Source organism: Suncus etruscus, chromosome 17 (assembly GCF_024139225.1).
Source record: "Suncus etruscus isolate mSunEtr1 chromosome 17, mSunEtr1.pri.cur, whole genome shotgun sequence".
Taxonomy (NCBI): Eukaryota; Metazoa; Chordata; class Mammalia; order Eulipotyphla; family Soricidae; genus Suncus; species Suncus etruscus.
The window spans coordinates 28,809,652-28,835,053 of NC_064864.1; the positions used below are offsets into that span (position 1 = coordinate 28,809,652).

A 25,402-nucleotide genomic window follows, 5' to 3' on the forward strand; every position below is an offset into this window, starting at 1 on the left:
GTCTATAAGGAAACTCCAGCATTCAGTTTTGTAGGAGTATTTCATATGGGATTCTGGGATTAGTCCTGAGTCTAAAATTAGGAAATACAGAAACAGAATTCTGGAAGACAGAGCAAAAGGAGAAAAAGACAAGCTTATTGGTGCTCCTAAAAATGGACAGGACTAAATATCCAAGACAATGTCAACAACAGTAGAATCCAGAGACCCAAACTATAACAATTTAAATTTAAGATGGGCCTGTTATACTGGCAGGTCAGGGGGCAAAGGATGGTCATATAAGATGCACTCTGGGAACATTGGTGAAGGGAGGTCAATACTGGTGGTGGGACTGGCCCTGATTCATTGTATTTCTGAAACCCAACTATAAAGGACGTTTTAAATCACAATGGTTTCAATAACTTAAATTAATTTGTAAAAAAAATTATGCTTAATATATGTTTGGTCCCAAAGTCAATATGTATCACCATATAATCACCCTAACCTACCCAAAATACCACTAATGTGATTCTGGTTGCTCCCAGAAATTCTTTTCTGAGTAATATCTCATCATCAGGCCTGAGTGCCTACCTACCAAATCCAGTAGCTAGGTCAAATATAACTAGCAGTGACCCCCACATCCCCAGACATATCTGGGGAGTCATTATCCCTATGTCAAACAAACTAAAAATAAAAACCCACAGAAAAAAATATACATAAGAAAAATTCTCAACTTGTGGATCTAAGATATTCATGATTTAAAAACGCTTGCTTTCAAACTTTAATATTGATAACTAGGAGTCACTAAATGCTTCTTTTATTCACTCAGTTTGAGGAACCATATGTTTTGTGTCAAGTACAACATTCAATGCTGTTGAAATTACAATCTAGAAATATAGACACTGAAACCATTAGAATAATCCATGTGAAACCAGAAGCTGGGATAAATACAGTGTAACAAAGCAGAGGTCATAGTATGTGGCAATGGGAGTGCGTCCTAGATTGAAGGATTAAAAAAAATATTATCAAGGATTTCACAGGCAAGTGAAAACCTAAACTATTTAATTATAAAATAGCTCACGCTCATCTAGCATTTCATGTGCCAGAACACCATATAAGTGCTTGAAAAACCATGTTTAATTCTCAGGCCAACTCTTTAAGAAAATTGTTTTTATTTGATCAGTTTTACAGGGAAGGGCATGAGACATAGAGAGGTAAAGTATTATGTCAAAGGCACTTTTTGTTGACAGAGTCAGAAATTAAAGGGAGGAAAAAACTTCTGGAAACTAGAATCATATCCAAATGTCTTATTTGGGCTTATCAGAGAAGACAAAAGTGATCATTAAGATGGAGACCCCTTGATGATGAATATGGTATAAAATGAAGACAGAGGTGTGAGAAGGATTCTGATGTTTATGGAGCATAAAAGTTGAAGCAACCCCAAATACTTCCTATTTACTATGTAATTACTGGATGGTGTTTTTTTCCTTGGTGGTGGTATTTTATAAACTCATTCTTTAAGACAATTCATTTTAATCAATGAACTATGGTTATATGGAAGCCCCTAAGCACTTCATACCCAAAGAAAAATGCTTTTTAAGGTTCTCCATAATGCCATTAGTCTATATCTGTAATGATCTTTTATAGTACTTTGGTTTCAAGAGCAATGGTTCTTTTTTTATTTTATTTTATTTTATTAGTTTTGGGGACAAACCCCCAATACAGTGATGCTCAAGGATGACTCCTGGTTCTACACTTAAAAATTACTCTTGGCAACGCTCAGGGATCTATATGTAATGCCAGAGATTACATATGGATTAGCCTATGTAAGGCTAAAGCTCTACCCGCTGAACTATCTCTCTGTGACTCAAGTGAAATGGTTCTTGAAAACAAAGGAAATCACTGGCAACTGGACAGTTGTGCACTCTCTGCTTTATACCTGAAGTGCTTGTATTGATCACTGAGGCTAAAACTAAACTCCATCATTATGCATAGACTATGATTGGGAAAAGAAAGTGCATCATTCTAGAGGGAATTCCTCTACTCTATCAGCATTATATGTTTACCATGCCTCTCGTTGAATAGACAGAACCAGCATCAATGCAAAGAGTGGTTCTGGGAGGCATCAGGTCTCAGCTTACTCTTCCTAAACAAAAGACCGCCTCTGCTGACTTCACCTTTCTCTTCTTTGCAACTTAGAACAAGAATCCTCACTAGATAAATGAATTATTTTGGATAAAGTTAAACCTATTGCTTTCCCCTAAGCAAATACTGAGGCTGCTGGTACAATTTGGGCCACCAATAGATACTTGTTGCATCAATGTATGTATATATATGTATATATATGTATGTATATATGTATATATATACATACATACATACATTTATATTAAATATACATGCACTAAAAGAGCAAAAAAATGACATAAACTAAAATGGCAGTACTGATTGTATGAGATTATGTTTGCCAGTTCCCAAATCACAGGTAAGCACAAAAGGTTTAGAACATGTCTATGCATGTAGAAGAAAAAATGAATAATTGATCTGAGCATTTATGTTGTTTGGGGCCACACTTAGCATGCTATTGTACACTATAGGTCTCTTACACAGCATACTCCATGATTAAATGGATAGTTTCCAAACTTCACTACTTCCAAATGGCTCAAATCGTGTCAGAGAAACAGCATGTCTATATGTTCACTCCTTCATGCTACTAAGCTTCTACTGGCAGGAATTGAGCAACTGAGCCTCTTGGAAGTTACAGAAATCCCAACACTTTAAGTCCAGGACCTTGAGGCTTTTGAGAAGACTCAAAGAAGAAGTTCTGGTTTATCCTGGAGACATAGCACCAGCCTGAGATATTTGGTAGATTCTGCTCTGAGGTACATCAATTCAAACCTAGACTGCAGTTATACTAGTTACATTATGAAACATCTCAACTTTAGCTGTCTTACCATTAAAATAAAAAAATATAATAAATGATATGTCTCACAGAAATGTGCAATACAAAAAAGGAAACACTAGTAGACATTCAGCTGAAAATCAAATATTAAAGCTTCCCAAGAGCCAACATATAGTTAGTTGTCCAATCAGATGGCCATATTGACCAACAACCCTGCTGTTCCAAGAATTGACATAAGCTTCTTTATATTGGCAACAGAGTAAATGGACAATTTCACATTGTTAACTCCCACAGCAGACTGCAAAAACATTTTTATTATGTCTTTTATTATATATTGAAGACCTGAAGCTCAGACTTTGAATGACCTGACCGGATTGCAATTAAAATGTAGCAAAGCTGCTCTTCAGAGCTGGGTCATAATGACCTTGAAGTTTGTGGTCTTTCCAAAACAAAAGGCTGCAAAATGCAGTGACCCTGCATGATGACAGTTAAGTTCTAGTCTGGTGGACAATGTGTCTGACCGGAACCTAATGGGAGGACCAAGTGCCTCTCCACTGTCCACAGAGAGCAGAGTCAGCCTATTTAATTTTGCTGATGTTTTTCTTCTCCAAACTATTTCTAATTGTGTTCATTATTATGCCCAATATTATTCCAGAAAGAATGGGAAGCAATTTAGAGATTTTAGAAATAAAACAAATTTAAAAACTTAAATATATAAGCAATAAAGGTACAGTAAAATATATTATAGGCATAAAGTGATTACTAGAATGATGTTCAACTAATGAACACCATAACCTATATCCCTGCTTATAAGTAATCCAAAGCTCTAACAATCACTTCCTGAAGTCAGTTGTTCTATTTTTCAGACAGATATAATTGCAGGTACTTTGCTTTAGTCAATATTTGTGAAGCCTGCTACACAGTAGGTGATCTATAAATGGCTATTAAGTTGTTAAACATTTATTGAATGCCCACTCGCATGCCACAGTGCCCAAAGGAGCTACAACATTCAACCCCTGCTTTACACATTAATAAGTTCCAGCCTATAGTCTCTGTCCTGTACCAAAGTAAGGGAAGATATATATACTCAAAGAAACAGTCCCCTGGACTAAGGAAATGAAGGCTACAGATGTCCATCTGCTACTTAATCTGTATCCCTTTTCTGTAAATGGCATGCATGGAACATTGCTTCCTGGATTAGCCATCCTCTGTTCAAGCACAGCCCACCTAGAAGTGGCTCTTAATTCTGATGTACCTGACAGAAGGAACCCTAAAGAAGCTTTACAGGATTATATAGAAAAAATTCTTGATCCATTCACCTGTAGTTCATCATTTGTTCTGTTTTCATATCTTAGGCATTGCAATGGATATAGGTATATATGTATCCTTACTTTTTTTATGGAGGCTGGGTTTTTTTTGGTCACACCCAGCAGAGCTCAGGGGTTACTCCTGGCTCTGTGCTCAGAAATCACACTTGATGGACTTGGGGAACCATATGGGATGCTGGGAAACTAATCAGGGTCTGTCCTGGGTGGGTCATGTGCAAGGCAAATGCCCTACTACTGTGCTATTGCTCCGGCTCCTACTTGTATCCTTTCAAATTCATATTTTTGTATGTTAGAAGTACATGTTAAGTAAGGGTATTCCTGAGTTGTATAGGAGACATAAGTAGATAAATACAGAATTCTCTCTAAGGTGTAGGACTTAAAGATACACAAGGAAGCATCAAAGAGAGAAAAGAGCAATTCAATGAGAATTCTCATAATAAGTTTTTGGAGGGAGTAGGGTCTTGAAGTTGGGGAGTATTGAGAATATTTATAAAGATCTAGAGATGGATGTGATATTTGAATTATGTACATGTGAAATTATGATTAATAGTACTGTAAACAGCACTACCTCGATCAATAAAAATCAAATAAAATCTACTGCTAGTAGGCCGAAGAGGTGGGCTTAAAAACCTGAGGTTTGAGTATTTCTCATTTTCCAAGGTCAGGACCATGGATACCTCAAGTCCAAAAGTGATCTAGATCATAGATATAGGTGTCAATTATGCAGGAGGCTCACACAGCCTATGAAGTATATTAACTTATAGTTGACATATGAACTTCTGATAAATGCATAATAGTAAATTTTTTCTAGAGTAGCAAGGAAAATAGACAGTAGCCCACATATTTCTGGATAGGAAAGATTATAAATAGAAACTCCTGGCCAATATGGGGATAAATAATGCCCTGCCTTGGGTCAAGACTACTTCTCTACAAACTTACAATCCATTTTAATCCTGGTCTACAGCTCTCTGAAGCCACACAAAGGAAATCAGATTTACTCTATACACACAAAACCTTACAACACTGGAGTAGAATAACCATCTCCTCTTCATTAAGCTTCTTGTTGAGTATTCTAAGATCCTCTTCTGGCCCAGTTTGAGTCCAAATTCTGCCTTGCTATGCTGACTCCATTGCTGTGCTGACACAGAAGAGAAACTCCTCTCTCCAGTGTGCTCATGTTCACTTTGTACATTTGTGGAAGTTATCAGAACAGTTTGCAAGCATGGGGGAACCCTAAGTTTCCCTCACTGGGAATTATGTGCTTCCCTGGTTTTGTTTTTCAGCTATCTAGGTAGTAATACAGTTGCTGCATTGGACCCGTGGGTTCCCTTACCATCTGTTCTAAAGAGGTACTCACAGTCTGATGGTCTGTGATCAAGTTTCCCCTCCTGTCTCAGAAAGCCAAATAGTGTAAAACCTTTAGAATACAAGCACATTACACATCCTGGAGAGAAGACATTATTTCTTCAGGTCCTTAATCTGAGCAATTAACAAGCCATTCCTTTTCTTTTTCTTTTGCCATTATTTTCTGTTCCAGGGAGCGAAAGGAGGCATGAAATGTATACATGTTTAAATCACAAAGGAAGCCCTAAATCTTAATTACTTCTACCACTTTCCCAACATTATTAAGTAGCCAGTATGGATCACAGAACCTCTTCATTGGCCTTTCCCTTAAGGAGCATAGGCTCGGTTATTCATAATCAGAAAATTTGGTAGACACTTACGAGGTAAGAGAAAGGAGAATTTAGAGCTACAATAAAAACAAGGGCACTGCACTGGGGCACAGGAGACTTGAATTCTCTTCTAGATCTGCTATAAGCCAGATGAAGTGATGCTAGCCATAGTCACTCGTTACCCTCTTGGGAATTCAGTATATTAAAAGCTACATTTAGAATCATACTTCCAAGTGGATGATTCTCAGTTGGAATGCATGCATGAATTAATCAATTGGCTAATCAATGCATGAATTAATCAATTCTAGGCGAAGACTCTATACTGGCCATTTCACTTCAACACTTCTGTCATGTGACTGATTTCTATAGTTCTTCTACCCTTCACCCATCAGGATGTTATCACAAAGATGTTTGTGAGTGGAGTGCCCAATGCTTAGCTGTCAGTGAGAGCAAGAGTCCACATTAGCAAGTTGGCTACTGGGAAAAGGCAATTAACCTTACCCATGTGCTTTATTTCCACCCTCTCTGGAAAGGCCAGGTTACCTGGTCAAGAATTAATGCAAGTTACTGCAGATAAGTCAGGGGTAGGAAAATAAAAAAGAATATTTTCCTCAAAGAGGAAAGCAAGGTGTCCATATTGAGCACCTGGAAACTTAATCTTGTTGTCATCCAAATAAGATCAAATTTAATGGATGGACTTGCATCAGCAGTTCACTTTGGAAATTAAATAGGTCAATACACACTAGACATGATATATTCATTTCTGGCAGATAGTGTCTATGTAACTTTGCTTAAGCAAAATATTCCTATCTATATGGCCTTTCTACAACCCACCTACTATCTACAAGCATTTATTTTCAGGAGAATGGTCTGGAGAGGATGTGAAGCAGACAGATAATAAGTCACTGTTCACTCTCTATTGAAGAGGGACAGGTCATTCCCTAGGTCACCAGTCCTATCATTTCTGTCCAAGAGTAATTTAATAGTCCATCTGTTTTCATGATCATACTTTTTTTCAACTCTTCACGCTGACTCTTCTCACCTTGCAATTATTTTTAAAAGATTATCGGTCCCTTGACAAATCCAATTAGTTATGTTCTTAATTTTAAATTACTGGGTCTATCTGAATATATTCTACTCATCCACTCATTCATTAGGACTCAGATGTCACCTTCCTCCCTTATCTCCTGAGCCTGAGAATGTGCCCTCTTTTGTGTTTCCTCCCCATCCAGAAAATAATTGCCCTTGATTAAATCTGTACACATAATAAGTTCTACATGACCATGTGCTTGAGTGGGTCATGATCCTTTCACATTTTTACCCCAATATCTGGCTTGGGACTTGTTGGAAAATGGGGGTAAACCAGAACACATCTGGTATCAAGAAAACATGATAGACAAGTTTGCTTTGGCTCTTGTATCCTTAGAGGCAATTCTTCTGACTGAAGCATGACAATTGCTGAAGTTACCTTGTGACTGTGCCTACCTCTGGGAGAAGAGGTCCCTGTAGGGGCTGCCATGCTGCAAGGCGATCCCATAGCCCTTGCTGCTGACACTGTTGCCAATGACGGTCACAGAGCAGTCATCATCTGTCAGGGCTGCATACTCCACCACGGCCACGTCCCACAGAAAGGCATAGTTCCCCTTCTTTGCCTGAAATACCAAAATCACCATAAAGTCGGGCATACTTGCAACATTATTTTGATGTTGAGGTTTATGCAACCATTCCTAAATGATCCTCTGGCTCACACTCTACGATCAAAAATCACTATCAATATTCTGGTCTATAATATTTCCAGTCACTGTGGCTAGACATAAAGAGAGAGATGCTGCCTCTAGTAGGTTTGGGTACAAAGATATGCTCTATAACTCACCTCCTGAATACATCACTCTATTTCTCATATTAGCAGGCTCACAATGGAAAGGGCAGAAAGTGTCACTCCAAGAAACTGAGGGTTTTTTTTTTTTAAGTGAAGGACCATGATAACATTCACTTAATATTTTTACTTAGAACCTGACAAAGTCCTATTTAGGGTGAATAATGTTGATAATCCTACATTCAATGTTTCTAGTGAACAGGGCAATGTATAAGTCAAAACCCTATTAGGGACAGGATACTGATTGCAATGGTGACAGGCTGAATTTCTGACACCTGTGTGAGTGTATATAGATATACAAGTAAATCTATATATGCATGTATACATACATTTATATACTCATGTGAACACACTTATACATGTTTTCACAAACACATACACAGGAGCAGGTTTCTGCTATCAATACAAATATTATGTCACCAGAGAATTGTTTGTGGCCATAACCAAACTTATGCTTCATCACACCAACCCAAAAGCAGACATACCCTCTATCCTGACAATAATTATCTTTTCTTTTTCTTTTATTTTCTTATCTTTTTTTTTTTTGAGTTTGAACACTCAGAGGAATGTGAGCTGATTTGATTTTTTTTAAAGAAAAGCAAATTAGACATTGTTGCATGGTGGGCTTAAAATAAAGCAAAATGTTCTAAATGCAGCAAAATGCATGGCTTTTGTTTAGCTATAGTGAACTTTGTCTTTTCTTTCCTTGCCACCACAATTCACACCAGACACTAGAAGATCTCAGCCTGGCCTTGGGTGAAAAACTGAAATAAACTATAGTCTAAGGTGGAAAATTATAAGTATGGTGGCGTTTTAAAGGATGTTCTTCTAATTCCTTGCCTTTAGTTCCTTATTTTTATGTCCACTGAGGTGTTGCATTGAGGAATCTAGGCAATATTTTACCTCTTTAAGGCCCAAACTAGCTCATTTTTTTTCATGGGAGGCTTCCAGCAGAAGGACATATAGGCAGACTGTGGCCTTTTTATATGAACAAGCTAGTGCAGTCATGTGCCAATTTTGCCCAGTGACCTCGTGAAAAATGCCATAAACTGTGCCACCCATTGACTTTCACCCTAGGGAGAAAATCAAATATTATAACAAAGACTCATTCCTCTGTCCAGCCAATTTCATAGGTTCCAAAGGACTTTGACCCAGGTTGCAAAATTACACTCCTCTCTCATCCATTTGGGAAGATAACAGTCTTTGAAGTTTTATCCTGCTGGTAAACACGTTTTCCCATGAAAAGATATAATTTTTCAACTTCTTAGTAACTGAGTTTCTCAACAAAATGTTGACTTATGACCTATTATTTGGCTTTTGTCTGACTTTGGAGCATTTCACATCTATGCTCACAACTCAACATGACAATCAGATATTATTATTTGAGCAATTTCAAAATGGCATGTCATGTTAAACGAAGAATTAAGATGAGCTTCATTTCTACCTTTCAAGTGATAGTCCAATAACGATAAAGAATTAAGTTGGCACAGATCAAGTGGAAACTGACAAAAGTCTGGCATGGACACTAGAAAGGGGCACATGAATTTCTTCAAACCATAAGCATTTATGGTTGCACCTAGATCTAAGTGACAGGTGAACATAGCTCCATGAAAGCACTTTCAAATACTGTCCTGCTAGCCTAAGCTTAGAAAGTAGTAAAGACAGGGATGTATGCTGAAAATATCTCAGCAGTAAATCTCTGCTAACTGGAAGGCAGTTAATAAAAGAGAAGGCAGTACTTCTTCTCTCTGACCTACTGAATTACCCCAGACACCCTATCTCTTCATGTTCTGCAAAAGCACTAAGCTTGCTATTAATTTTTCTTATACCTGCTCCAAGAAGCATACAGCCATATCTCTAATGTACCTGCCAGCAGTAGAATACCTCTATGAAGACATAAAATACTGACATCTTATATGCTATAGGCATGTGAAATCAGAAGCTCGAACTGTAGTGAGACAAGGAAAATTCTGATTATATTCATATGAAATGATCTCCATCCCCCAGTCTCTCTTATTTATTTCCTCAACTTCCCACATCTTCCTGAGCTCTATTCTTTGAGCACCATGCTGGGTAAAATGCAGCAACAAAGCCTTTCCAGAACTTCCTAACTCCATCAGAAAAACTTCTGGGCCACGCAGACACCCCCTCCATAAACTTCTGAAGGTGTCACAGATATGCATGAGGAAAATGCCACATTCAATTTTCAGCACTGAAAATGGCCCCATGAACACAACAAAGAACAATCCCTAAGCATTGCCAGGTGTGAGCCAAATGCCAAAAACAAAAACTAAATAAAAACACAGAACAAACAACAAAATAATCCAATCATGTTTGGAGGAAAGTTTCAAGTGCAGCAATGGGGAGTCCAAATATTCACCGAATTATGGCACATCTCCTTATATTTACATTTTATGTCATTATGCAGAATGAGCTTCACAAAAGTTTCAACATTACAAGATGGATCTCTTCTCAAAAGCGCCATAAGCAGTTTTCCACATGACCCTGAAAATTAGTCTTGTTCATCAAATAGTTTTATTCTAAGCTAGATGTCTCCAAGATCTGGTTCCTCCATTTGAGGAAGACATTGAATAATACATAAGCATATCCTCAAGGGAAACCAAGAATTTCCTTTTAAACTTTGCTCCTGTTACATGCCCATCCTCAGCCTTTCTTAAATCTCATTACTTTCCTCATTATCCTCCAAAGTTCAACATTTATCTCTGTGGGCTCTCTCTTCTTTCTACTTTCGTGAGGAAAAAATTATTTTACCTCCAGTATCCATCCCCTCAACTGGAAGTCATAGACTTCTCACATCTTAGCTATCTGCCATTATATATTAACATTATTATCTATGTTAATTTCAGTCTGGAGTAGACAATGCTGGCAGAAATGGAATCTCCTCTTAACCATGTACCATTGACTATGCTTGCTGGGGTTGAAGCTAAATTGCTTTCCAGGAAAGGGGCTCTGAAAAGTTATGGAGGATATTATCTGTGAGCAGGTGCAATGATCAGATGATTTGCTTACAAGGAGACTGCTGGTATTTATCTCATTTATTTATCATTGGTATTGTTGTTTTAAATATAAAGGTGACACCATAGCAAACAAAAACAGATGCTATGTTTTCCTCTTGAATGGTTAAATTATTTTAATCTGGCTAGCCTGTTTATAATAGCAAATGTATTCTAACTTTCCAATCATTGGCTTACAAAGTAAGCCAAAGCCTTGGAATATGGCTGTTGGAAAGTTAAACAGAGAACAGGGCTGGATGATTCCATCATGTACATACTCCAAAGGCATTTGGCTCTATTCAGAGTCCAGGTGGACAGAGAAAGTCAGAATTCTTTAGGACTAGCTCTATGATTCTAGAATTCCAGCCCAGATTTTCTCCAGGGGCTACTAAAGGTGTTTGCAGATCATCTAAGTAGAGGTTTAAAAACTAATATAACCTTAAATCTAGTTTTCTATTTCTAGTATTTTTATTGTTAATAACCAGTATTAGGGAGGGTACAATCCTCATACCAACATGTTCCAGAGAATAATACAGTTTTCCAGAATATAATGCAGCTACAGAAGACAATAGCATTTAAAACTGTTCATACCCTTTATACTAGCAAAGTAGGAATTTAACCTGAACAGCAACCTTAATATATCTTCAAACCTAAATGTTCTGGTATATGTTTATAAAATTAAATGCTGACAACAAAGCAAGGACAAGAATAATTTCTAAATTCAGTATTAGGAAAATATTGACTAAAACAGGTTTTAAAGTGCAATGCTTTTCTACTAAAGATAGTAGTTAAAAAACAATATAGCAGTAATATAAAAATAAATTTACACATACAAATGTATATTACTTATTTATATGTAAAATGCAATTATTAGAAAACAGTAAGATGGGCACAGCATTATTCTATGTACTTGTGAAATTTGGTATGACAAAAGGTGGACATATTTATTACATAATAGGTGGAATTGCTGATGAGTCTTAGAATAAGATGATGCAAATGATATTTTCTTTCCTCCTGTTACAAGATGCATACAATCTCACATTAAAGATGTACCAAATATGACCTATTCCCTTTATGTCTTATACACTCATCATCAAATGCATGAAAGAACATTAGAAGGTCCTGGTTCCTGTTGCTACTTAAAACTTGTGAAAGTCTTCTTTATATCTCAGGCTCACATCAAAACATGCTGCCCCGTTTCAACCTACCCTTTCCCAAAAAGAAACGGAGAGAAACTTAGTTCACCAATAATAAGAATAGATGTGAGGACTCTAGATAAAGAAAGAACTGCATTGGCATTGGACAAAGACTGGGTTTCTATTCCAAGGCTGCCAGGAGGTAGATAGAGCAGCAGGTAGATAGACCACTTCTGGCTTGTCTCCCAGAAATATTTTAGCAAACAGAAAAATCCCATCTTAAATACCATTCTGTTCCTGATCTGCCCATAAGCAGGAGCACTACAAATGGAAAAAGATTGACGTCTTGAGGTGTCTATCCCCAGTGCATAGAACATCCTTTCTAAGAGTCGAAGGAACATGATTAGTTTATATTGTTGGAGAAATGCTGGGCTCCATAAAGAAAGCCAGGAGTGAGCTGGAATATTGGATGACTCACTCTCCTTTGCTCCACACTGGTAATAAAATGAGATTACATTGCCTTTCATTGCACCACTGATTCTATCTTTCCCAGAACTCAGTTGGAGCATGAACTTTCAGACACAATAGCCTTCAAGGCAAGAACCTCATTATGCTCATTGACTCCATCTTAACTATTTTTTGGAAAAGGGCAAAGTACCACATTATTCTACCAAAAAAATCAAGCAACGGTGGTGCTGGAAATATTATTGTAAGGACATGATGATGGAAACCAAGTGTCTGCAGTGTCGGACATAGGATTAGTGTGCAACGTCTGCTGGGTGTCAGGAAGTTCAGAAGCCTGATTCCTTTACTTTGGCTCCTATAATTCTGAAGTCAGGACCATTATACAGTGGAGGAAACAGAGGTTCAAAATAATTAAGTGACTTGCTTCAAACTCAAGCAAATAATGATCAGCAAGTCAGGTCAGCCTGAGATATATCTGACTTCAAATAAATCTGTTTTATTTGGACTAGTGAGAAGAAAACAGTGAACACTCTCCTGATGACTTTGTCCTCTGAACATTCCCTGGGGAAATGTTGCTGGTTTCTGATCACACATTGAAATGATACTTATAGTCTTTTCTCCAACTATACAAATTGATGTCTCAAGGAACTGCTGGATAATGGAAGAGGATGGACATGGAAACCTGTATCATCTCTGGTTGAAGTTGTCAAGATATCAAGGACTGCTTAGAAACTCATGGTTCTCCTGTGTATTCACCATCCAGGGGCATTCTTCTTGCCTCTTTTCATATAAAAATCCACCCAACAAAGCAGAGCTTTGTATTTTTTTTTTGCATATTACATTTTATTAATACATTTCTGGAAATCAGGCATGGACCCAACCCAGTCATTCCTAAGATAATATTTGCAATTAGTTAGAGCCTTTGTTAGCATCTAGTTTTCTTTTTTTTTTTTTAAGAATTAATTAGGTGTTTAATCTATTTTGACCATTTTTTTTATTTTGACCATTTTTTAATTTAATTTTTATTTTGATCATAGTGGCTTACATATTGTTGACAATAATATTTTAGGTACATATTTACATAAAATTGGGGGGGATTTCCATCACCAATTTGTCCTCCCTACACCTCTGTTTTTGTCCTACCTCCCATATGCTCTTCCCTCACCCCTAGGGCTGCCAGAATATGTTGTTCCCTCTGTATCTAGCCTAATACTTAGCACCTGTTTGGTCGTGGTGCCTCCCTTATTTCCCCCTCTAACTGAGGAGCAGGACTAGCTAGTTCAAGTTACGTGGTTTTGTTTGAAGAAGGGAATAGTAGTAAACTGGGGTAAAGGTCTAATACGCAGAAAATAAGCGGAATTCTTCTAGAGGGTCTCATAGAGCTTTGTATTTTAAACATCCTAGGTCATTGTAATAAAATGACAGCACAGTGCCAATCAGCCTACTCTGCCAAATCATAAGATGATGCAATAGGAAGTCACTCAAACCACTGTAGAGACAAGGACAATTTTATAGCCTGTTGGTGGGCATGTGGGCAATTTTTTGAACACCAATTTGGTAGGGAGAATCAAAAGCTTTTATAATGTTCATGTGCAGCAGTTCCACCCCTAGGAATCTACCCTAAAAATTTTATTCAGTTCTGAAAAATGGTTGTGCACAGATTTTTAGGGTAACATTTTTAGCAGGAAATTTGAAACTTTACAACTGTTCAACAATTCAGTTATTCAGGTTCATGAGAACAGAAGATGAGGAAATGTTATCATTACAATGTGTAAAAAAAATAAAAAATGGTTGGCACAGGTTCTAGGCTCTGACTATAGATTTTAATCTTCGGTCTACCACTAACTCAGCAACTTTCTTGGCATCTCTGGATGTTGGATACAAAATTTTCCTTACTTTACCAAGTTTGATGAGTACAAAATCTCTCAATATATGTGATATGCTTTGAGTTTTTCAGAACACATAATGTAAATAAATATAAACAAATATACTTTAAGTATAATTGAACCTGATGTAGTAGAAATTTTAGATTTGCTATATTTTTAAATTATTAAATAAAACCTTTTGTTTATGAATAAAAATAAACTGGGTCCAAACATCAACTATAAGCATCTATGGGTGATGTCAACACAGTTTTACTTTTATTGGCTTCTTCACTCTTTAGTGTTGTCTGTTTTCTTTATGTTTGAAGGCATTTCACTGATGATTGTAGCTGTTCAGGACTGTAATTTTAGTGATTCTGCCTCTTTCATTGTACGTAGCATAGTGAAAATAGTAGGTATGGACAAAGACAAATGTCCTACCACATCCCAACTTTTCAATAAACTGTCAGTGTTGGCTTTCAGGAGGACTAATTTGAATGTGAAATTATATGTACAAAGTACTACATCTGTTTTGAAAGCTCTGCAAAAATTTTAATCTCCTTTCATTTCCTTTGGATCCTAGATTTATTTATATAGAATCATCAGCTATTATTGAAATATCCTTCCTTTAACCTAGTCACCTACTGAAAATTATTCCTCTTTGTTCACCAAGTCACTAATATATTCTATCTGAATGTATCTTATTAATGAGTAAGTATAAATGCATGTGCAAGTGAACATGTTTATAGCAAGATATACATGTAGGTAAGTGTGTGTTCATGTGTGTATGCATGCCCCTTTGTGAGTATGAGGACCACAGCCCCTAGAAAAGCAGGAGAGAATTGAACTCTGGTATCCAAAAACTGAAGAACCACAAAACATTCAGAAACCTTTCATGCAAAAATAAGGAGCCTCCATCTCCCAGATCCCTTAGGACAATGGAAAGAAGTCATTTACAATACTATACAAATATAATGTAAACCATCAAAGGGACCTCAGAGGGTTTGCAGACCTCCCACCTAAAAAACTGGGAAAACTAAGATCAAGGAGTAAAAGACTTTTTACCTTGATTAACCCCTGGCCCAGCAAAAGCAGGCAATTTCTGGAAGTAGCAGTAGAGCTGAGGCTTAACTCAGTGAGTATGATGACTATTTTCTTAAAGTGGCCAGAGTACACTTTGGCTCCTGACTGTAGGTTCCAGATCAGGATAAACAAGATGAAAGTAGAAATGAGGCAATGCTACCAAAGGGATAGTAAAACCATCTGGTGGTGGGTGCTGTGTGTGTGTGTGTGTGTGTTTGTGTGTACAAGCATGCATGCATGTGTGTGTTTAATCCTGAAAAGCAGAATCATGAGAGCAGCCTCTTTGGTTCCCCATGCTTCCCCTTGATGCCCTTATCTGGGCAAGAAGAGAAATTATGTTAGAGCAACTTAAAATGACTCCTGTTGAACAGGAACTAAAACTGCAAGATAATCTCTTCAAAACATTGCCTGTGTTATCTTGGCTTTACTCTGAGTACAATATAATGGAGAGGATAGCAAGGGCTAGTGATACTACTAAATGCCATGAAAGTACTTTCTCAATGTTATATTACTTTTATATCCTTAACTACCTTGTTTGTCATTCCCAGTGGCACTCAAGGCTTATTCTTATCTATGTGCTAAGGAACCACTCTTATATGGTACCCAAGGGACCATTTAGGGTACTGAAGATCTAACTCTAGGTCAACAGCATGCAATGCAAGTGTTTACCAGCAATATAATCTCTCCACCCCAATCTTTTAACTACCCTTTAGTATCTTTCAAGTCCATTTTATATAAAGAATGGCCTGGTATATGATACTTATTACATTTTTGTTAATATTGTATTTTTACTTAACTCTTAGAAAGTGATTCCAAATCAAAGATCAAGAGTGCCCATGGATACTATCTATAAACCCAGCTTATAAAAAACAGATTAGCATGGATAAGAGTGAACAAAAGAATAAAGATGCAAAAAGAACCAATGTAACTCAGCTTGGTTTGATTCAAGAGCCTAGAATTCCCATATTTCAGTATTTTGCCACCAGCTCGTTGCTAATAATCAGACATTTTATTCAGATCCAACTGTATGCCCAATGTATGAGAGCACAGTGTACAGGATCTGTACATCTAAGGCCTCATATTTATATGTGTGAATTTCTTATATGTGCGAATGTGCACAAAGAGCATGGACATTATTCAGCCCTATTATTATGCTTCTTTATGGGATGCTTTACTACATGAGTGACCTTTCTTTATGCTGCCAGATTCCATGTATTGTTTGGTTGTTTTCCTTTTCTAGATACATTTTTATTGTTTTGTTTTTCTCATTATAATCTATTCTGTATCTAGGCAAACCAATTTACTTTTTATTTTGGGTCATTCTTAATCTTTTCAGCAAATAACAGGTTAAATTGTTATTTACCATGATCTTTGGACAATTCCAAATTTTTAAAAATCATTGAAAATCAGTGTCCCTATGCAAAAAAAATCTGTTTATGGCCTCTAATTCTGCTGATGCTATAATTTTAGACTTTGAGAAAAAAAGCCATTAATTGGTCCAAGTTAAGACTTTTTTTATTTTCTATTGTACCAAGCTAGTCGTATCTTCCTTGAGATGTGTGGGGTCTTCTCCCACCAAGACATTACTTCCCTAACCATTTTAAGAATATTTCTCCCCAACAGTACCAGATATCCTGAGAGAGAATGCAGCAATAAAGTCTCTATAGGATTAGATAATGGATGCAGACATTATTAGGAAATGCCTGAGTAGAATCTGGCAACAGAAAAGAAAACAGCATGGTAACCAAGCCAGGTACTTAGAGAGCTCACTGTGGCTCTTTGGAGCTTCTAATATTGAACTTTTTATGTGGCAGAGATCAAGGCCATTTGCAGTCAGGGGAACCCGGGGAGATTTTCAAGTTTTGCCAATAGTTTATTCTGTAGTATTGGAACAGTCCTTTTTGAGCATCCGTTCCCTTGCAAAATGAACACAATTTATTCTGTGGGTGTTTTTCCTGAATTTCCTAAAAGTAAAAGAGATGGAACAGTACCAAGAAGACTTGAAAAGAATAAGTGACTGTCCTTTAAAGATTAATTTCAATAGCTTTGGTCTCTCAATTCTATTATTTTCTATTTTGTGCCCTAACTCAAGACCATAGAGTCATAATATCTCTACTACTTAATATATACTTGAAATGAAGCCATAAATTAATTGACCAAAGAGTTTGTTAGCTCTAATAAAGGTATCAATGTTAGCAATCAACAAGGACAACTGAGCAGATGTAAATATAGATTGTGAAATATATTCTTAGATTCTCTTTTTGAGTGGATAAGAATTTTCATTTCTTCTAATCCCTCTAGTAGGGCTAATACTACTAATCATGAATGAATACATTCTTCATCTCTATAGTACATTATGAGTATATTAAAGCTAGAAAAGGCTATCAACATTATCAACATGATCTCTAATTGTTTTTTTTGTTTTGTTTTGTTTTTGTTTTTGGATGACACCCAACGACACTCAGAGGTTACTTGTGGCTCTGCGCTCAGAAATCGCTTCGGACTTGGTGAACCATATGGGACACCAGGGATCAAACAGAGGTCCGTCCTGAGTCAGTTGTGTGCAAGGCAAACCCCCTACTGCTGTGCTATCGCTCCGGCCTCTGATTGTCTTTTATTTTTATAAACAAGTAACTGGTCGAACTTTTTTTTACAAACTTGGTAATGGGTGAAGATTATGGCTCAACCTAAGAGTTTTCTAATTTACCAGGCTGATGATTGAGGAAAATTTCAAGTGTTATTTCCCCCAAGGGAAAAGCGTTTTAATGAGAATACAAACTTGAAAATGGAAGGATGTTACTGGTAATCATTGTGAGCATGAGGATAGCATATTAGCAATCAAGTTCCTTAAATGAATCATTTTCTCTGTATCTATCCCTATGATTATCCTGTCATGTAGACTTGCTGTTCCTGTACTCTACATGAGGGTCACTCAGGCTTAGATGAATTCAAATAGCTGGCCAAGGATGCTATTGAAAAGATACAACTGACGATGGTCACAATATTTTGATAGGTGAGAGGTATAAAATTATGCAGAAGCCAGGGTAACTTTGCATCTTGTCTCTTCATGTTTTTATTCTCATGGGGTCACTTAAAATTAACAACTTGGGTTGTGCTGCAAGTAGGTAGACGTAATAAAAATTGTGTATCATTATAATTGATATTAGAAACTATTCCTTAATATGCTGGGAAACTATCACTATGGGGTTTATATTGTAGTTTTATTCGTTAACCCCATTTGTGACTAATAGTCCTTTATGGCCAATCTAAAATGTCAGCATTGAGAGAAAGCAGTTTTACAATAACTCCAAAGTACCTTAAGGTCATATTCTTATCCAGAAGGCTAAATGGACTCACAACTGTCAGGCAGCACCGCTTATAAAGTCAAAGACTCAAAGCTGAAAAATCCGCAAAAGTACACCGGCCCAGTGGGGCTCAGCTGTGAAAGACTGTGAGTGTGACCTGTCTATGTCTGTCTACTGTCCTCTTGCGTGAAACTCTTGCGAGTGGGGCAAAAAGAGCCTCCAGAAACCTCGCTCGCCCAGACGCCATTTTCAGGGAGGGACTTCAGAGCATAAAAACCAGCTAACCTTTGCAAAAGCTGGCTCCCTGTGTGTGACACCAGGCGGGGAAAATCCGCGAAAGTACACCGGCCCAGTGGGGCTCAGCTGTGAAAGACTGTGAGTGTGACCTGTCTATGTCTGTCTACTGTCCTCTTGCGTGAAACTCTTGCGAGTGGGGCAAAAAGAGCCTCCAGAAACCTTGCTCGCCCAGACACCATTTTCAGGGAGGGACTTCAGAGCATAAAAACCAGCTAACCTTTGCAAAAGCTGGCTCCCTGTGTGTGACACCAGGCGGGGAAAATCCGCGAAAGTACACCGGCCCAGTGGGGCTCAGCTGTGAAAGACTGTGAGTGTGACCTGTCTATGTCTGTCTACTGTCCTCTTGCGTGAAACTCTTGCGAGTGGGGCAAAAAGAGCCTACAGAAACTTTGCTCGCCCAGACGCCATTTTCAGGGAGGGACTTCAGAGCATAAAAACCGGCTAACATTTGCAAAAGCTGGCTCCCTGTGTGTGACACCAGGCGGGGAAAATCCGCAAAAGTACACCGGCCCAGTGGGGCTCAGCTGTGAAAGACTGTGAGTGTGACCTGTCTATGTCTGTCTACTGTCCTCTTGCATGAAACTCTTGCGAGTGGGGCAAAAAGAGGCTCAGAGGAGCACGGCCGCTCTGCTTCGCTACGCGGCCGTGCACTCTTTCTAAGGAAAGAACTCCATTGCAACAAGAAGGAAAAATCACACTAAGAACGGCGCTATATCACAGAAGCAAACATTTCTCTCTGGACTGTCTTCTCTGTTGCATGCTCGGGCCTAAGATTTGACCCAGTGTGAGGCTTCATCCACGGAGGACTCCCCTCCCTTAGAGGCAAGTCAGCCCATCCAGAAAGGGAGGAGCCAGAGGAGTGTGCTGCCTACATCATATAGACAATGAATACCACCACAACACGTAGAAAAACCCACAATACAAGTGTGACAATGGGGAAACAACGCAGGCCAGCATCAGACATAGAGAATGAAGATGACAATTCTGAGGACCAGATAATGACTGAACAACTAATCAACCTCTCAGATAAGGACTTTAGACTAGCAATATGGAAGGTGCTCAACAGACTCCAAGAAACCATGGATCGAGTTGAACAGAACACTAATAAGAACCAAGAAAATATGAAGGCAGAAATGACAAAACTCCAAACTGAAATAACATGTCAACTAACAGGACTGAAAAAGTCAGTAAACGAAGTGAATGACAAAATGGATAAGCTCTGGGACAGGGTATCAGAAGCTGAGAATAGACTTGGTGCTGTGGAAGATGAGATACATAACAATTCCATACAGCAGGAGAGATTGGACAAAAAACTTAAAGCAAATGAGCAGACAATGGAAAAATTAGTCAAAGAATGGGAACAGACGAAAATAGAAGTCTATGATAAGATCAACAGAAACAACTTAAGAATCATTGGAGTCCCAGAGACCCAGGAAGAAAATTTCCAGGAAGAATCAATGGTCAAGAACATCATTAAAGAGAAACTTCCAGAGCTAAAGAATATATGTGATCAAATCCTGCATGCCCGAAGAGTACCAACCAAAAGAGACCCCAGAAAAACCACCCCAAGACATATCCTAGTCACAATGACAAATCCCACAGATAGAGACAGAATTCTGAAAACAGCAAGATCAAAAGGGGAAATCATGTTCAAGCAAGCTTCCCTGAGATTTACAGCAGACCTGTCACCAGAAACACTCAATGCCAGAAAGCAGTGGTGGGATATTGTGACAAGACTGAATGAAATGAATGCTTCACCCAGAATACTATACCCAGCAAAACTCACTTTCCGGTTTGATGGAAGAATACATGGTTTCACAGACAAAAAACAGCTCAGAAACTTTACAGACACAAAACCAGTCTTAAGAGAAAAACTGAAAGACCTAATCTAAGACAAGACTACCCAAAAGACACACCAAATTTTGAAATAAAGATGGCGTTAAATCCCAGGACAATTCTTTCTCTCAACGTCAATGGACTAAATGCACCAGTTAAGAGACACAGAGTGGCTAAATGGATCAAAAAACTCAATCCAACCTTCTGCTGCCTACAAGAAACGCACCTGAATAGTCAGAACAAACATAGACTCAAAATAAAAGGCTGAAGAAAAGTTATCCAAGCAAACAACACCCATAAAAAAGCTGGAGTGGCCATACTAATATCAGATAATGCAAACTTTATACTCAGGAAGGTTGTAAGGGACAAAGATGGACATTTTATATTAATCATGGGGTACGTAGAGCAGGAAGAATTCACTCTCCTAAACATATATGCACCGAATGAGGGGCCAGCAAAATATTTAATACAACTGTTGACAAATCTGAAAAATAATATCAACAACAACACAATAATTGTGGGGGACCTTAACACGGCCTTGTCAACACTGGACAGGTCAACCAGACTGAAACCCAACAAGAATATACTAGACCTGAGGAGAGAAATGGAAGAAAGAGGCCTAGTGGATATATATAGGACACTCCATTCCCAGAAACCTGGATACACATTCTTCTCCAATGTACATGGGACATTCTCCAGGATAGACTACATGCTGGCACATAAAACATACCTCCATAAGATCAAGAGAATAGAAATTTTGCAGACTACCTTCGCTGACCACAAGGCTCTGAAATTATTTGTGAACTCCAAAGGGACTCAGAAGAAACACTCTAACACCTGGAAGTTAAACAGCCTCATGCTCAATAACCAGTGGGTCCGAGATGAAATCAAGGAGGAAATAAAAAGGTTCCTGGAAACAAATGACAATAAAGACACAAACTCTCAGAACCTATGGGACACAGCAAAAGCAGTACTGAGAGGAAAATTTATAGCTTTGCAAGCACACATCAGGAAGGAAGAAGGAGCTTACCTGAGTAGCTTAATGACACAGCTAATAGAACTAGAAAATGCTCAACAAAAGGACCCAAGAATAGGAAGACAGAAGGAAATAACAAAGCTGAGAGCAGAAATCAACGAAGTGGAAACTCAAAAAACAATCCGAAAGATCAACGAAAGCAGAAGTTGGTTCTTTGAAAAAATAAACAAGATTGATAGACCACTGGCAAAACCTAACAAAGAAAGAGAGAGAGAGAAACTTGATAACTCGTATCAGGAATGAAAAAGGAGAGATCACTACTGATATGACAGAGATTCAAAGGGTAATCAGAAACTACTTTGAAAAACTCTACGCCACTAAAAATGAGAACCTGGAAGAAATGGATAAATTCTTGGACTCTTATAATCTTCCACGGTTGAAGGAAGAGGATGTAGCATATCTAAACACCCCCATCACCATTGATGAAATTAAAACAGTAATCAAATGTCTGCCGAAAAACAAAAGCCCAGGTCCAGATGGATTCACTAATGAATTCTATCAAACTTTCCAAGAGGAACTACTGCCAATCTTGGCAAGACTCTTTCATGAAATTGAACAAACAGAAACACTTCCAAATAGCTTTTATGAAGCCAACACATCACCTTGATACCTAAACCAGACAGAGACGCTACCAAAAAAGAAAATTACAGACCAATATCACTGATGAATGCAGATGCAAAGATCCTCAACAAAATCCTGGCAAATAGGATTCAATACCTCATTAAGAAGATCATCCACTATGATCAAGTAGGTTTCATCCCAGGAATGCAAGGATGGTTTAACATCCGTAAATCTATCAACATAATACACAACATCAATAACAAGAAAAATAAAAACCACATGATCATATCAATATATGCAGAGAAAGCATTTGATAAGGTCCAACACCCATTCTTGATCAAAACTCTCAGCAAGATGGGAATGGAGGGAACCTTTCTCAATATAGTGAAGGCCATCTACCACAAGCCAGTGGCAAATATTATCCTCAATGGAGAAAAACTGACAGCCTTCCCTCTAAATTCTGGCACAAGACAAGGCTGTCCTCTCTCACCACTCCTATTCAACATAGCACTGGAAGTACTTGCTATAGCGATTAGGCAAGAAAAGGATATCAAGGGAATCCAGATAGGAAAGGAAGAAGTCAAGCTCTCACTGTTTGCAGATGACATGATACTCTACTTAGAAAACCCTAAAGACTCTATCAAAAAGCTTCTAGAAACAATAGACTCATATAGCAAGGTGGCAGGCTACAAAATTAACACACAAAAATCAATGGCCTTTCTATATACCAATAGTAATAAGGATGAAATGGACATTAAGAAAACAACCCCATTCACAATAGTACCACACAAACTCAAATATCTTGGAATCAACTTGACTAAATATGTGAAGGACCTATACAAAGAAAACTATAAAACTCTGCTCCAAGAAATAAGAGAGGACACACGGAAATGGAAACGCATACCCTGCTCATGGATTGGCAGGATTAACATCATCAAAATGTCAATACTCCCCAAGGCATTATACAGATTTAATGCCATCCCTCTAAAGATACCCATGACATTCTTCAAAGAAGTGGATCAGACACTTTTGAAATTCATTTGGAACAATAAACACCCTCGAATAGCTAAAGCAATCATTGGGAAAAAGAATATGGGAGGAATTACTTTTCCCAACTTTAAACTGTACTACAAAGCAACAGTTATCAAAACAGCATGGTATTGGAATAAGGATAGGTCCTCAGATCAGTGGAATAGGCTTGAATACTCAGAAAATGTTCCCCAGAGATACAACCATCTAATTTTTGATAAAGGAGCAGGAAATCCTAAATGGAGCAGGGAAAGCCTCTTCAACAAGTGGTGTTGGCACAATTGGATAGCCACTTGCAAAAAATTAAACTTAGACCCCCAGCTAACATCATGTACAAAGGTAAAATCCAAATGGATTAAAGACCTCGATATCAGCCCCAAAACCATAAGATATATAGAACAGCACATAGGCAAAACACTCCAGGACATTACAGGCATCTTCAAGGAGGAAACTGCACTCTCCAAGCAAGTGAAAGCAGAGATTAACAGATGGGAATATATTAAGCTGAGAAGCTTCTGCACCTCAAAGGAAATAGTGCCCAGGATACAAGAACCACCCACTGAGTGGGAGAAACTATTCACCCAATACCCATCAGATAAGGGGCTAATCTCCAAAATATACAAGGCACTGACAGAACTTTACAAGAAAAAAACATCTAACCCCATCAAAAAATGGGGAGAAGAAATGAACAGACACTTTGACAAAGAAGAAATACACATGGCCAAAAGACACATGAAAAAATGTTCCACATCACTAATCATCAGGGAGATGCAAATCAAAACAACGATGAGATACCACCTCACACCCCAGATAATGGCACATATCACAAAGAATGAGAATAAACAGTGTTGGCGGGGATGTGGAGAGAAAGGAACTCTTATCCACTGCTGGTGGGAATGCTGTCTAGTTCAACCTTTATGGAAAGCGATATGGAGATTCCTCCAAAAACTGGAAATCGAGCTCCCATACGATCCAGCTATACCACTCCTAGGAATATACCCTAGGAACACAAAAATACAATACAAAAACCCCTTCCTTACACCTATATTCATTGCAGCTCTATTTACCATAGCAAGACTCTGGAAACAACCAAGATGCCCTTCAACAGACAAATGGCTAAAGAAACTGTGGTACATATACACAATGGAATATTATGCAGCTGTCAGGAGAGATGAAGTCATGAAATTTTCCTATACATGGATGTACATGGAATCTATTATGCTGAGTGAAATAAGTCAGAGAGAGAGAGAAAAACGCAGAATGGTCTCACTCATCTATGGGTTTTAAGAAAAATGAAAGACACCCTTGTAATAATAATTTTCAGACACAAAAGAGAAAAGAGCTGGAAGTTCCAGCTCACCTCAGGAAGCTCACCACAAAGAGTGATGAGTTTAGTTAGAGAAATAACTACATTTTGAACTGTCCTAATATTGAGAATGTATGAGGGAAATGTAGAGCCTGTTTAGGGTACAGGCGGGGGTTGGGTGGGGAGGAGGGAGATTTGGGACTTGGGTGATGGGAATGTTGCACTGGTGATGGGTGGTGTTCCTTTTATGACTGAAACCCAAACACAATCATGTATGTAATCAAGGTGTTTAAATAAAAAAAATTATGCATTTAAAAAAAAAAAAAAGACTCAAAGCTATTTGTCACCCAAGAGAACTGAGGGACACAGCTTCCAGAGGCCAGAGAGCTCATCTCTTCCCTATATTTCTGAGGTGTCTGATCTTGGCTATGTGAAATAGTTCCAATATCTATATCTCTCATGTGAACAATCTTAATATATTAAATGATCAAATTGTGGGGTCTAAAGGTAGCTTCAAGGCTGAAGTATACTTGGCATGAGGAGGTCCTGAAATTAATAATTATTTCTGTGTATGACCAAGGTGACCCAGAACTAGGTCTGTAAAACAATCCATTTCAGAGTCCAGGTATTAAGCAGGTGAGGTGAATATCTAATATAAAAAGGTGAGCTGTGTGTCTTTCAACTATTTTGTTTCCTCTCTGATCCCTTGGAGATAAA

At 38.0% G+C, this 25,402-nt stretch overlaps 1 protein-coding gene across 1 annotated transcript in view; it reads right to left on the reverse strand.

Annotated features, from left to right (window-relative positions):
• GRID1 (glutamate ionotropic receptor delta type subunit 1) overlaps positions 1-25,402 on the reverse strand; it is an 809,472-nt gene that overhangs the window by 14,728 nt on the left and 769,342 nt on the right. The window contains exon 14 of the mRNA XM_049790649.1: positions 7,365-7,531. Coding sequence (XP_049646606.1) covers positions 7,365-7,531 — 167 coding nt within the window. The remainder of the gene's footprint in view (positions 1-7,364; positions 7,532-25,402) is intronic.